The 14784-nt window shown below is 39.2% G+C and overlaps 1 protein-coding gene across 1 annotated transcript in view; it reads left to right on the forward strand.

Annotated features, from left to right (window-relative positions):
* Positions 1–14784, forward strand: part of GRIA3 (glutamate ionotropic receptor AMPA type subunit 3) — a 375502-nt gene that overhangs the window by 282649 nt on the left and 78069 nt on the right. Inside the window, exons 9-11 of the mRNA XM_050776093.1 lie at positions 3433–3537; positions 3855–3962; positions 5144–5350. Coding sequence (XP_050632050.1) covers positions 3433–3537; positions 3855–3962; positions 5144–5350 — 420 coding nt within the window. The remainder of the gene's footprint in view (positions 1–3432; positions 3538–3854; positions 3963–5143; positions 5351–14784) is intronic.

Genomic DNA, 14784 nt, shown 5'->3' on the forward strand with positions numbered 1-14784 from the left:
GAAGTAGCATCACCCATTCATTGCAGTTTTCCAAGCAAGAGCTCTGTTCTGAATATTTTGCTTTATGCCACATGTGCCTGCATGTATTAAAATGAGCTTTCAAGAGTACAAGAATCTCTTATTTCTACTTATTTAATGATCCTGATGTTTGGGACATCCAAATCAACAAAGAGATGGGCAAAGATAAGATAATTCTGTGTGTAATCCAGCAAGGAAGAACTTGTAACGGCCTCATAGCATACATCATTTTGTGTAGCTGGCTCTGTTATTGATGCCTGAAATTTGCCAAGTTGGAAGCATTCAATCAAAAGGGGTTAGTAGCCCTTGTGTCTCTCTCCAAGAAAGAGATATGACTCATTCTCCCATCATGCAGATTTTTATGTCATTATGTCAGTTCTTTAACAAATGCCCTAAGTGTAGTTTTATGGAGGTAGCACTGTACAATTTTGAAGAGCAGTTAATTAAATTCAACCTTCATAGCAGTTACAAGATTTGTATTGTCAGGTGAAACATAATGATGAGTGAAATATAAAACTCCCTCAGAGTGAATCAAAAGGAGTTTTCATCAACAAAACCTCAGGGGGCAGGAGCCAGCATCTCCAATTGACTCCCTATTTATGACACAAATAACTACCTTCCCAAATAGAAAACTGGCTAATGAAGGATAAGATACCAATTGGGCTAGGAAAAAAAATAGATTGATCATACTACCACCCAGAAAAGTTTCTGCATGTCTAACTCACTGACAAAGCTCTAGTTGGAAACCAGGTAACCTTCCTCCCCAGGCCCTAATGACCAGATACTCAACCAAAACGATACATTACCTCTTTCCACAGGCCAATCTCCATTGCTCCAGAGAGGCTGGAAGGCATCAATTTTTTCCAAAAGTAGACAGTGCCTCAGTAAAACTGCTCTACTCACAGGGACTGCAAGGGAGGCTAGTCTGAAGTACTAAATGTTTTACTACATTAAAAGAAATCCCATTTTATTTCAGTTAATTAAAATTGAGATTGCATAATGTAAAGCATCCTTCATTGTGACTAGCACATAGTTGTTTCTCAATAAATTATTCTCTTCCTTCAAAAGAAATCTGGCAAACAAAATCATTGCCTGGCAGAGGCTCCTAAGGGGCCTGTTTTAATGAAAAAATAAGCACAACATTCATTCAGTAAATATTTATTGAGCACCCATGACTATGTATCAGGCTCCATATTAGTATGCAAGCATGAAATAAGATGAGTAGTGCTCACATTTAAATTGTTAATATGTAAACAAATGCTTTAAAATATATTAAAGCCACTTGCAAATTGGGTAATCATTCTCCTCACAATCTGCAAATAACGCGAAGATCAGCCTCAGCACAGTCTACTGACATATCTGTCACAGATTCTAAGTCATTGAGACTTGTTCAATCAACATTTATTAAGGATCTGCTCTATCCCAGGCACAATATTAGTTGCTGAGAACAGAGGCAGAAAAAATGTCTCTCATCTCGAGATGCTCCTAATCCAGTAGGAAAGCCAGAAATACATAATTATAAAAATATTATGTCTAAGTCTTGCACAGGATGCTATGAATTAAAGAATCTATCCCAGATGGAATGCTGGGAAACTGTCACTAACATTCAATACTGGACCACGTCCTTAAAAATAGATTTCTCTCTGAGTGGTAGTCCAATTCTACTTCTGGTCACCAAACGTTCAAATCATGGGGTCTGGAATTTATTGGACTATGCCTTGACTATTCTCCAGTTCATATATCATATTCAGATGGGTTGGGTTTAGAAATAGATGACTCTTAATGAGACTTAAAGCCCTAGCTATTTTCACAATGAAGGCTTTCCTTAATAAGTTCCTATTGCCCTTGTCCCTGCCTAACTCTTCTATCAGAATTCAATGCTCAAAATAGAGTATAAAGAGCCCTTCGTGCTCATATTATATATCAGTCTCATCCCGCTGGATAAGTAATTTCTATCTCAACAAAGGTCCTTTCTCTAACTAGAAGTGTGATGCCACCTTCTCTGCAAGCCTAAGCTAACAACAGTGCTTAGCTTTGTTGGAACCATTGGACAATCATCTTGTTTTCAGTTCATCACATTGGAGCATTTTCCTTTCCATAGGAATTCCACAGTCTCCTACTGGTGGTGAATAAGCCCCTTTCCCTTTAAAAAAATGTTCCCTAATATTTGACAACATTTTTCTTTCTGCAACACAAACCCACTGCCACCTCTGACTTGTTTGACAGTTTGTCATTTTCTATAAGTGATGAAAAACAATTCCATTCTTTCATACTAGGAAAATGAGATATATTCTTTCTCTTTGAAGCAAAGTATTTGACCTTTACTTGCCAGATGAGTAATGTAAGTGGTTAACAATAATGACTTATATTTGTAAAGGGTATTTCATCCAGTGTCCCTGCACTGTAAACTAGGTAAAGAATCTCTCTACCTAGAAGAGATGGCCTTTTATTAATTCATAATACTGAGCTCAGGCCTAGGAAAAATTGTGCCATACATGAAATCAGCATTTGGCATCCCAAACAAGTGTTCTGGCTTCCAGTTCTTCTATCTTTCTTGTCTAGTGCTCCATACTCCTGACCCCTTAGGCTTAATAAATTTTATCAGTCTTTGAATTACCCCTCCATGGCTTAGCTCTCTTGTCTGTTACCTGTCTGTAGCTGAGTGTAGGTCAAATAAGAGGGAAAGCTCATCCCTGTCACCGTAGTAGCTGGTAAATGTGTAACTCTCTCAAGAAACAGAACTAAATCTATTTGGTTAATAATAATTAATATAGCTAGCATGTGTTCTGATGCTTAATAGATAGATAGATATAGATATATATACACACACATATATATCTTCTCTAATCCTCTCAATAACTCTGAAAGATAGGTACTACTAGGATTTTCAATCTTACAGATTAAGACACTGGGGTAAAAAAGCATTAAGAACATGCCGAAGGTCATTCAGTTAATAATTGAAGCTATGATATGAGTCCAAGTGCAACAGTGCCCATGCTACTGAAACCAGATTATGTTCAGATATGGGAAATATTAAGATAAGACACAGCCATGGTCCCCAAGGAACTCAGTTTAGAATATATTACCCTAGTTAAGGGGATAGCCTGCAGAGTATTCTCCGAAAGGGACTAGTGGAAATTTCAGGTCCTTGAAAAAGTGGCAGTAGAGCCCTCATTGTATTATGTAAGTAACAGCATCTTACACCTACTCAATGCTTCAAAACTAAAAGGCATACCAAGAAAATACTGTGGAGGAAATGAAGATCTGTATAGACTTGATCTGGTGGATAGAACTCAATGACTTGCAATAATAATTCTTCAAGATTCCAAGATCTATCAGTAGACCTCATCCCAGAGACTTAGAAGGCAATAATGCCACGTTATTTTTAAATTTTAAATTTTCTCTTTCTACCAGGTGCAAGTACAAGGAATGACTGGAAACATCCAATTTGACACTTACGGACGTAGGACAAATTATACCATTGATGTGTATGAAATGAAAGTCAGTGGCTCTCGAAAAGTAAGTAACCAAAACAGACATTTAAAGAAAAGGGCTCTTGAAAAAGGACAGCATTTGGATGCAAGAAAATAAGTGTTATTATTTTACAAAATATCAGTAAGGGTGAGTGGAATATGGGAACCTCCAGGATGAAGGAATAGCACATCTGTGTGTGTGTCAGTGTTGGGGGTCCTGATGGGAATGACAAGACACGGGGAGACAGGATGTCAATCCTTATAGAACTCAAGAAAGTTTTGTTCCACAACAGCACTTGAATTTCATGCACTACTTTTTTGAGGGAAAAATAGGCATCCAGGTCAAATGTCTTCTGTTTCTAGGCCGGCTACTGGAATGAGTATGAAAGGTTTGTGCCTTTCTCAGATCAGCAAATCAGCAATGACAGTGCATCCTCAGAGAATCGGACCATAGTAGTGACTACCATTTTGGTAAGTGTGAACAGTAGGTAGGTGGGTTTTCTGTCCAGCAAGACTTCTGTTTTCTGAAAAGTATTTTTCCATCAGTAGAAAAGACCTCAAGTTCAAACAGTAAAAACTTCCAACAGGGAAGCTCAGGAAACTCTCAAAGTATCTTACCATGATGATGAACAGAATGTCATTTAACAAAAAGAAAGAAAGAAAAAGAATAGGAATTTAGAACAGTTTTAGATTATCATTTTCCTCTTTCTCCCCGCCTCCATGCCCGCCCCCATAGGACTGATGCTTCATCTGGACTTGAAACCTAATTCTTCATTGTGGGGGAAGCAGCATTGTGTGGAGGAGAGAGTACATTAGGATTCTAAAATTAGGTCTACCACTAACCTGTAAAACTGTGCAAGTCACAACTTCTCTGAGCCTCAGGTTGTTTTTTCTTCATTTATGAAAGGGGTATAATACTCATCACCTACCCATATCATAAGCCCATTTCAAGGCACAATTCACTACATGAAAAAGTTTTCTGCAAAACTCAAAGCACTTAAAATGTGAGATAGTATTCTCATTTAGTTTTAAAACACTTTTCTAAAAGCTGGTTTTGTTTTACTGAATGAAGTACAAACCTGGGTTAAAAATAAATATATCACTAGGTGTGAAAGTATGATTTTCTGAATTAGGCTGAAGTTTGCCTTTCGTCTAAGCATACGTATCAAATACTCCCTTTGTCTTAAGTACTATACTAGGTCCTGGAGATATAAAAATGTAAATGCCACGGACCCTGACCTCACAAGGATCACAGTGCTTTCCCAGGGCTTTGCCTCAACTACCTGTGATTCCTACATAATAAATCTTGAGAAATCAAAGGCACTTCAGCATCATGTAACTAACTCTGCAAAATTTGATGAAATCAAAGACTTGATAGGTGAAAACTGGGCCGTCTTTCAAACTCTCAAAAAGAACTGAAATCCTTCTCTGCTTCCTTAAATTATCAGTTAAGCACTTCCTCCCCACCACCAAAAAAAAAAAAGAATATGACCGAATGAATACTCAAGGCTCTTCTGTTTACTGAGTAACAATTTAAAGACCTTTTTCACATACCAAACCTCAATAGTTACAGAGGGGAAAAATTATTACATTTATCTTCTCTTAGAAAAATGTATAGTTGTAATCCTTTTATCTTGCTTCTGGTCCCAAAGGAATCACCATATGTAATGTACAAGAAGAACCATGAGCAACTGGAAGGAAATGAACGATATGAAGGCTATTGTGTAGACCTAGCCTATGAAATAGCCAAACATGTAAGGATCAAATACAAATTGTCCATCGTTGGTGATGGGAAATATGGTGCAAGGGATCCAGAGACTAAAATATGGAACGGCATGGTTGGGGAACTTGTCTATGGGGTGAGTTTTTTCTAATTCTGTTTTCATTTACTCTGTGCTTTCCAATTAACGAAGAAGAGAGAGTATTTAATTTTCAAGTGCAGTATTTATCCAATTGTATCATTTACATATAGTCTACAAGAAAAATATATTCTTCTACAGTTGCACTCTGTAAAGGTAGGTTGTCAGTGGTATCCTTTGGACAACAGGATTATGTTACCAAAAGGAAAATAGAATTGGGGGATTTTATTTGGCAACATTAAGCACAGCCTGCCCTCTATTTAAAATCTGTTCCTTCTGTGTTCTCTAGCTCAGGCAGCAGAATTACCACCCACATAGTTGCCTAAGCAACTTTGCCTAAGCAACCTCATCATCTTTCCTCATTGTTCCCCTCTTATCTAATCAGTCACCATGTCCTATGAATTCTACTTTTAAGTCTCTCAAATCTAGACACACTCTTCACCCCCACCACCATCACCTTAATTAGGGTTCTTAACATCTATCAGTCATTTAACTTGTTACCCTGCATCTTTTCTTACCCTGGCAAATTAGATCTCCACATTACTGTAATTTCCCACTTTAAAAATCAGGATAAAATTCAAATTCCTTCACATGGCAAATAAGGCACTTTATAATCTAGCACCCGCCTACCTCTCTAGCTTCCTCCTGTACTCTTTCCCCCTCACACCCAATGTTCCAGCTATAGAAAAGTAAGTGTTGTTCCCTGAAGGTGCTGAGCTCTCACTTAGTATAAGCCTGGAAGTACTTTTGCGTCTCTTCAGCAGCTAATACCACCTACTAGTCCTCTGAAACACAGCAGTGATACTTGTTTCAGAAAACCTTCTCTATTCGCATCTACTTGCCTGCGGTCTGGGTTAGGTACCCCTGCTTTTTGCTTCCTCCCTTTCCATATTCATATAGGACTTCTAAGCCTGTATTGTAATGATCCATTTACAAGTTCCACTGTTCTACTAGACTATGAACTCCTCGAGGACAGAAGATGTAGCGGATTCATTTCAATATCACACAGTCTGAAACATAGACGTTCAATAAATACTTGCTGAATTAATGAATGAAAAATGAACAGAATGGTTCTGCCAGGGGCTTATCTATAGTCAAGTGCAAAATAATTAATATGGGCAATTAGGGCTTTTAAGAAAGGTACAGTGGTATCTTCAGAGCTCCTGGGTCACTTAGTATTAAATGGTTTTGGCCTCTGATTGTGAATGTTATATCTTGGGCAGCTTAATGAGGCACAGGGAAATAAGCAGAACTGGACAGAAAAACTGCCCATTCAGTAAACCAGTCACTAGAGAACTAATCCAAGTGCAGGGGGTGGTGGCAAAGGTTTAGTTCTAGCAAACAAAGATTACCTGTAATAATAACTTTCTGTCTAGACAATAGCTACACTAAGTAAGGGGAAGACAGAGGAATCTAGGAGGTGGAGATACTGAGAAGTCCTAGCTGGCAAGAAGCAAACAACCAGGTTTATATTTATTGGACTGAGGTTCTGGAGAAGGACTCTAGTGCTTGGGATGGAAACCAGCAAGAATAAGGTGTAGCTCTCCAATCATACGAGAGTACTGGGGTTGCTAAATCAGTTCTTGGAACAGACCTTTGGGAGGAACCACAAAGTCAGAAGCTCATTTCTAAAAATAAGGGCACAGAAAGGTAACAAAAATGAGGCTGGACCCCAGATATAAAAACTGGAGCACCATCCTCTAGTCAGACAAACAGCAAGGCAACTTGAACCTCAGCCCCCATCTATGGGCCTGGAGCCATTATCTCCTGTCTTGGGTCAAGATTGGTCCTGGGAACTGGGGCAGGGCTAAGTGGCAGATGAGATTCAAGTGAATCCAGCAGTAAGAAAGAGAAGAATTTCCAATGCCAGTGCAAAGAGGGCTGAACAAGCGGCAGAGCACCCAGTCATGATTTCTGAGGACTCTGAGAATCTCTGAACCATCTTGACACAGTTCTAATCTTTTACAAGTCGTTGATAAGGTTTTCTTCTCTTTCCTGTTCCTCATCTCCCCAACACTTAGGCTCCAAGAGGTCTTGTCTTGCTTACAGCTCACTCTTGCTCTTAGCACAGTACCTGATACATAGTAAATGCTCACTTTTTGCTTTAATGAATCAACGTCTGGCATACAGTAATACCTAAGCCAATATTCATTAAATTGAGTACATGGTGGGATATAATCTTATAATATCATTATTATTACTATTACTACTACTACCATTACCACTACTATTACTACTACTACTACTACTACTACTACTACTATTAGCTACCATTTGTTGCATATTTACTGGCTGCCAGATACTGTGCTAAGTGCTTTATACACTTTATGTAATTTAATCCTCACAACATGCCTCTGGAATGTGCCATTATTAAACACTTTCCACATGTGAGAAAATTGAAGCCTAGAGAGTTGAAGTCACATGCCAAAGACCAAACAGTTTACAGTGACTATCTTAGTTTGTTTGGACTGCTATAATAAAACATCATAAACTGGGTCACTTACAACAGGAATTTATTTTTCACAGTCCTGGAGACTGGGAAGTCCAAGATCAAGGGAGATTCATTGTCTGGTGAGGGCCACTTTCAGGCTCATAGATGGTACCTCTTCCTGTGTTCTCACATGATGGAAAGGGTAAGGGGTCCCTCTTGGGCCTCTTTTATAAGGATACTGTAAGTTTCATTTAGAAGGGCTTCACTCCCATGACCTAATCACCTCCCAAAGCCCCACTTCCTAATACCATCACCTTAGGGTTTAGGATTTCAACATATGAATTGGTGGGGGTGGAGGGACGTGGGGACACAAATATTCCAACTGTAACAGTGACACAATAACTTTAACCCAGGTCTTTGACTCTGAAGTCCATGCTTTTTAACCATTACACTCTGTCCAACAGCCAAAGTGTGGTTTCAGGCCCATCCCATTCTGAAAGATAGCTGAAATTTATTAGAAAGGCTTATGGTGCCTTAGTCATTCTGGAGAGAAGAGTGGTTGGCCACAGCAGCATGGCAAGAAATTTAAGGCATAAGTGTCTTTTTATTTCATTTATTATTTATTTATTTTTGAGATGGAGTATTGCTCTGTCACCCAAGCTAGAGTGCAGTGGCATGATCTTGGCTCACTGCAATCTCTGCATCCAGGGTTCAAGTGATTCTCCTGCCTCAAGTTCCTGAGTAGCTGGGACTACAGGCACCTGCCACCATGCCCATCTAATATTAAAAATATTTTTTAGTAGAGATGGGGTTGGCCAAGCTGGTCTCAAACTCCTGACCTCAAGTGATCCACCTGCCTCAGCCTCCAAAAGTGTCGGGATTACAGGTGTGAGTCACCGCACCCGGGCTAAGGTGTAAGTTTCTACTAGCCCAGGTTATCTGATGTGAGCTATACCATGAACTCTACCACCCCATCACAACTGAATGACCATATTTCACCTGTCACTCTCTGTAAGTAGATCACTGCTCTCCTGGCATTGAGGAAGACATTACACACAGTGACATAGAGCAAGGCAGATTTATTGACATTGTTCAGACAAAGACTAATTTTCTCACTGGATTTGGTTTCTCCTCCGGCATGTTCCCTGTACTGCACTCATTTAATCTCCACATATCTCTTCCTCATTCCAGTTTGTCTATTTGTGAGTGAGGGAGCTTGAGTATTAGAGTCCCTTATTTGTTTAGCAACTTAGATGCCTTCTCTCCACTTCTGAATAGGAAAAGTGTTCCTATAGGAACCTTCCCATCTTTTCCTTTTAGTTCTTTCTACTAAAGACAAAAGCAATAGCCAGGGAGGCTCTTACAGAAATGTCCTCCTCCTTCCCCTGCCTAAAACAACTTTCTGATGCTTTCTGGGCTTGTAACAGGAGGTGATTCCAGAGAACTACAGCAAACCAACCCATCGGAGAAGACGGGTTGGAAAGCCAAATTCCATTTTCCTCTAAAACCTGTGGCTATGAAAAATAGACGTTCTTATCATGCTTGGAGTAAAAGCTCTCTGTTAAAGAGGATGATCTCATGAGCTAAATGTGTCTTCATCTTCATTTAGAAGTTTTAGTCTTTTGGCATTGGGAAGTTTTCAATTTCTCTATCAATGACAGAAATGGAGAAAAATGAAAACACAGGCTTTCATTTCTGGCAGGCCTGGCCTCTTGTGGTTTGCAAGTTGCTTTAAAAAAGAAGAACTGAAAACCCCTAATGGTTTCTCTAAGTTCTTAATGAGTAAAAAGATGGAGAACAGGGAAATATTTCTTGCAGTGAACATGAAACCTACACAGATAGGCACTGCTTTATCTTAAGGGTATTTCTCTTATGCTTTTAGTATGTAAAACAGAGCAGAGTGGAAAGAATGAAAAAAATCAGAGATGAAGAAAGCTCTGCAAGGGAGATTTCAGTGTCAGTCATAAAGTCTCAAGAAAGAATCAAAATGAATTAAATTTGTTAAAGAATAAAGAAGCCAATCAGCCTGTTTTCAGATGATTTATAAATAGGTTTTTCCTAAAGAAATTCAAATCAGGTTGATGTTGGGGCACCTTGTATCTCTAAGAAGGCTATTTTTGAAACAAACCTCAGTAGGACACAATGTGCCCCATTATGTAAGCCCTTCAGAACATTATGGACTTGAAACTGTCCACCTGCTTTTAGCAGTTTTGATTTTGAGTTGGATGTCTGTAACACCACTACATGGTAACAGTCCCAGATCAAATGGCTTACAGACCACAAGTTTTTATGGCTTCTAAATACCATATGTTTTGAGGGCACTTTAAAACAGCATTTTTTTTGCTAGCAGGGCTCTTAAACATCCTGAATCCTACCTTACCATTCATTTTTACAAATGCATATGGGGACCAGCCAAGACAAGACATCAGAACTGCCCCTCAGGTAATCAGGAAACCAAAGCCTGATAGAGGACACAGGTACAGGAGTGGCAGCAGGATTGGACAAAGTCACAAAATCCCACAACTTGGCAACACAGGTTTTGTGACTCATGGTCTAGTGCTCTGTCCACTGGGTCACACTGGCTCAGTTCACTAAACTTGTCGGATTATGGGAATATTGGTGTTGTATCAATCGGACATAGCATCCCCACCTGGCTCTAAGGGGCTTACAATCTAGTTGTATTATAAACTTTTCCATCTAAGATACTCATTTTGCTTTTTTTTTTTTTTTCATCCAAGATACTCATCCTGCTTATTTATGGCCTCCAGGATAATGTAATCCACATTTCTAGTTATCACTTGAAATATTTGAAAACCCAATATAGACAGCTGGGGGTTCTGCCCTTGTAGAGGAGATAGGATCTAAGAGAAAAAGAGAGTCAGGAGAAAGGCTAAAAGGAAATTGAGGCTCCAATTAACAGAACACCTCCCAGTGGGCAACTGCCATGTTCCTTATGTTCCTAGCACTTACAACTAAGGATAAAGAAGAGGGGGGTTGCTTTGGGAAAGGCTTGACAAGCTGCTGCTTAAATTGCTTCTTCTGACTTAGAAGATAGCAGAGAGCCTGGGGGTAGTAATGGGGTTGCAGGGATGGTTGATTATAGGTCATATTCCCTGGGTGTCCCCAGACTCCTTCACGCTCCCAGGACACATGGCAACTTTACAGATACTATTTGCGCTGACATTTCTCTGCCTAGAAGAAATTATCTCTTAGGTTGTCACTATCCTAAGCTGGATTCATTTTCCATTAAGAAAGGCAGAGAGTCGATTTGTCCTTCCAGCTAAAAGTCAGAGAAGCAAGGGTCCAGTAACAGATGCCAGATATTCTTCAGGTGATTATACTGGGCTTTGGCAGAAGGGCCAATGATTTGATAAAAGTGCCCCCTCCTTCAAATGATGCATGTGAACTCCAGGAAGGAGCATTAAGGACACATGAAGTATGCTGTTCTAAGCAGAAAAAGTGGGGAAAATATTTCCAGCTAAACGTAGTCTCACAAGGCCTTCATCCAGCTTCAGGGACACTTTTTTATCTTCATATTATCTTTAACTCTCTCAACACCCCAAGAACAAGGAGCCCTAATCAATAGATCCAGTCTGGGATACCTGTTCTGGATAAAGAAATTAGGATATTCTGTTGTGACACTGCTTGATGTTGCACAGATTTAAATAAGCCTCATTCTTTTCTCCAGATCTTATCAATTGCAGACAGTAAATGTCCCATAGAGTACTGCCAATAAATCAGTTTAAGTCTTGTCCCCCAGCACACAGCAATTATATTCCTATTGTCTAGCTTGATTCTGCCCCACTCCTGTTTTCAACACATATCAACTTTCCAAAGGAAATGTCTGCCAAAGGCAGCTAGAGCCTTGTGGCTGATACAGGGACAAAGGGTCAGGTCATGTCTGCTTCTTCTCTTGGATAACATAACATATAGTACATTATGATTACACATCAATACATTGTCTACTCCCTCTCTCCTATCCCCTTCCTTGCTTTCAGAAAGTGCTTTAAAATGGTATCTGACAAGCTCCTGCTCATTCGTAGTCTCAAGGTGGGTTACAAGTTTTGTATCAGATAATCAGATGAAAATTCTTAAAGATATAACAAGCTTGCAATCTCAAAGAATTTTTTAAATTACGTTTAAAGTCAGCATCATCTCTGGCTAAAATCTGTCAGATTCTTAAGTGCATCAGCCCTACACATATGAGTTTGTTGGTTTTTAAGTTTTATAACATTTACAACTTTGACAACCCACCTATGAAAAATAAATCCCCTCAAGTAAAATCCTCTCCAATAATGCAGTTGTTCCATGTTTGCAACTGGTGAGTGGAAAATTCAAACCTAATTCAGTGTGTTTACTGAGCCCACACAGCCACACTTAGGCTGCTTGATTAAAATACTTTAAGTAGTCAAGATGCAAGCAAAAGCACTAACAAACTCTTACTCTGTGCTCTTTCCATTTGCTTGATTTTGTCTGTCAATTGGAGCACCCTCATACCACTACCACGCACTTACCTACCTAGGTTTCTGAAAATAACTTGCCTACTGCTATTACCAGTGCAAGCAATGGCTTGAAGACAACTGGCCACTGGAGTGATTCAGGACACCCCAAGAGAGGCACTTCATTATTGAGTCAGAATTTCACCTACTACCTAGCCCCATCCATAATTCTTACCACTCTCTCTCTCAGCCTCCAGCTGGCTTTCATAAGAGCAGAGACTAGGAAAGGAATTCCATTTGAAGACTTACCTTTTTCAGTTTTTCATCAGTGTGGGCCTCCTCAGTCTTTAAGTTGCCTTGAAAGTGACCACTCCCTTTACCTTCTTGCTATGGCAATCCCAGGAGAGCTCAATGGATATTTTTGGATGTTAGTTAGTTACAGGGAGGAGCATATAACTAACTAGCATCCAAAATACATATTGAGCTCTCCTGGGACTGCCATAACATGATTGCTCCACACTAATTATGACAAGCAGGTCCTATGCTCTGAAATCATCAATTATCACAACAGCATTTTTTGACATTTATTTTACGTTCAGGGGTACATATGCAGGTTTGTAACCTAAGTAAATTGCATATTACAGGGGTTTGGTGTACAAAAAACAACCCCATAAAAAAGTGGGCAAAGGACATGAACAGACACTTTTCAAAAGAAAACTTACATGCGGCCAACGACTGCCTGTGGGGATAGTGGTGATAGAGGGCAAGGGCTTCTCCAAGGCTGGCTCTGAGCTGACATGAGTTCTGCTGCTTGGTTTCTTACCAAACATTCAAGAAAGGAGAAGAGTTGCTAAGTCTCCTACCAATAGAAGGAAAGGGAGCTACACATTCTGCCTCAAGCTGTCCTTGAGCCTTCTTCCACCAGTTTTTTGCTATTCCTTTGTCTTTTTCCATCTGTAATAGGTCTTTTTAAGGTTCATCATGGGGAATTATCCTTTTGGAGTCAGGTCTACATCAAATGAAGTACAACTGAGCACAGATTTAATGCCATTCTTGATTAGGAGAGCACCCTCCAAAACATAGATAAATTCCACATTTTTTGAAAAATCTCCTTATAAAGAAACAATCCAGAAAAAAATATGGAAATGCCAGGCTGAGGGGAATAAAAGGCAAGTGCCTAAGGGGAGCAGATTCTTCCTGTTCTCTTTTGTGATTTCAGAAGTACTTCAAACTAGGAATGGCCTTTTTTGGGAATCTGTTCTTTTGATGAATGTTCCTGGGACTCAGACAACACAAAGTCCTGCTTTATCCATCTAGCCATGTCTTGTTAGTATTTAGTGGTGCTTACCATGTAGTAGGTGCTTCAATTACCGAGTTAGAGTTTTTTTAAAGGGGTCAAGATTCTCAAACTCCTTTCTGTACCTGCTAGAAAAGAGCCCAAATTCCTTAAATTCATTCCAAAATAATTTTCTTAGGTGAATGCCTTCTTATTTCTTTTTTCTAAAACAAACAAGTAACAATTTCTCCTAGAACTATCTTTTAGACTTAAAAGATGAAAAATACTGGTTAAATTAAGTAATTAAATTCAAATGAAATCAAGTGAGAAATGATACTAGAGGGGTATTTGCATGCTCTGAGCAGGAGGCAGACATGTTGGCAAAGAGAGGAAGTGGCTTTATCTGTGAATTCTTTTGGCATGACAAGACTCTTTGTAACTGATTCAGACTCTCTCTGCCAAAAAAAAAAAAAAAAAAAAAAAAAAAAAAAAAAAAAAACCTCTGCTAGCTTTCTGGCCAACTCATTCTCATTCTCCTCAGTAACCTTTTTTACTATGACCAGGTCTAGCTTCAGGCAAAAGGGTAAAATAGATGAAAATTTGTCTTTGGCTCCCTTCTAGCTAGTAACATGGAATTGGAAATTAAGAAGTTAGCCACAATGAGATGAGAGTTGAAACCATAGGTAATAATACTGAGGGATGAAAGTGAAGGACAGAACCTTAAAGAACAAACCTTCATTGATTATCTCCTAAGACAGGCACTCTGAATAGTCTCTTGGGGTACAGAGGTGCACCTTGATTGAGAGAGCAGAACTAGGAAGGAAAGTCAGAGAAGGAACATTCAGGGAGGTAGGAGGAGAATCTGGAGTCTTTCATAACAGAGAACTAAGGAAAGAGGGTACATACTGCAAAAGGCCAATGGCGTCGCACAAGCAGTTAATGTCTGAAGGAAGATCTTTGGATTTAGTAGTCAAGTATATAGTTCAAGAAACAATTTCAGTAATTTGGAGGTGCTGGAAATTAAGTCTCAGGGGTATAAGGAGAAAGTGGTGTTGATATCAAGACAGTAAAGCTGTATTTTTTCAATAATACTGGTGGTGTTAGGGAGAGATGTAATGTGGTTAAGAAGACAGCAGGATCAAAAGGTGGGAGGAGTGTTTTCTGTTTCATTTTTGTTTGTTAGTAAACAGGATTACCTGAAAATGCTTTTAAGTGAATAAAATAGATCAATGATTTTCAAATTATAGCAAGCATTACAACAAACTGGAAGGCCACATGAGTCTCATCC

Source organism: Macaca thibetana, chromosome X (assembly GCF_024542745.1).
Source record: "Macaca thibetana thibetana isolate TM-01 chromosome X, ASM2454274v1, whole genome shotgun sequence".
Lineage (NCBI taxonomy): Eukaryota > Metazoa > Chordata > Mammalia > Primates > Cercopithecidae > Macaca > Macaca thibetana.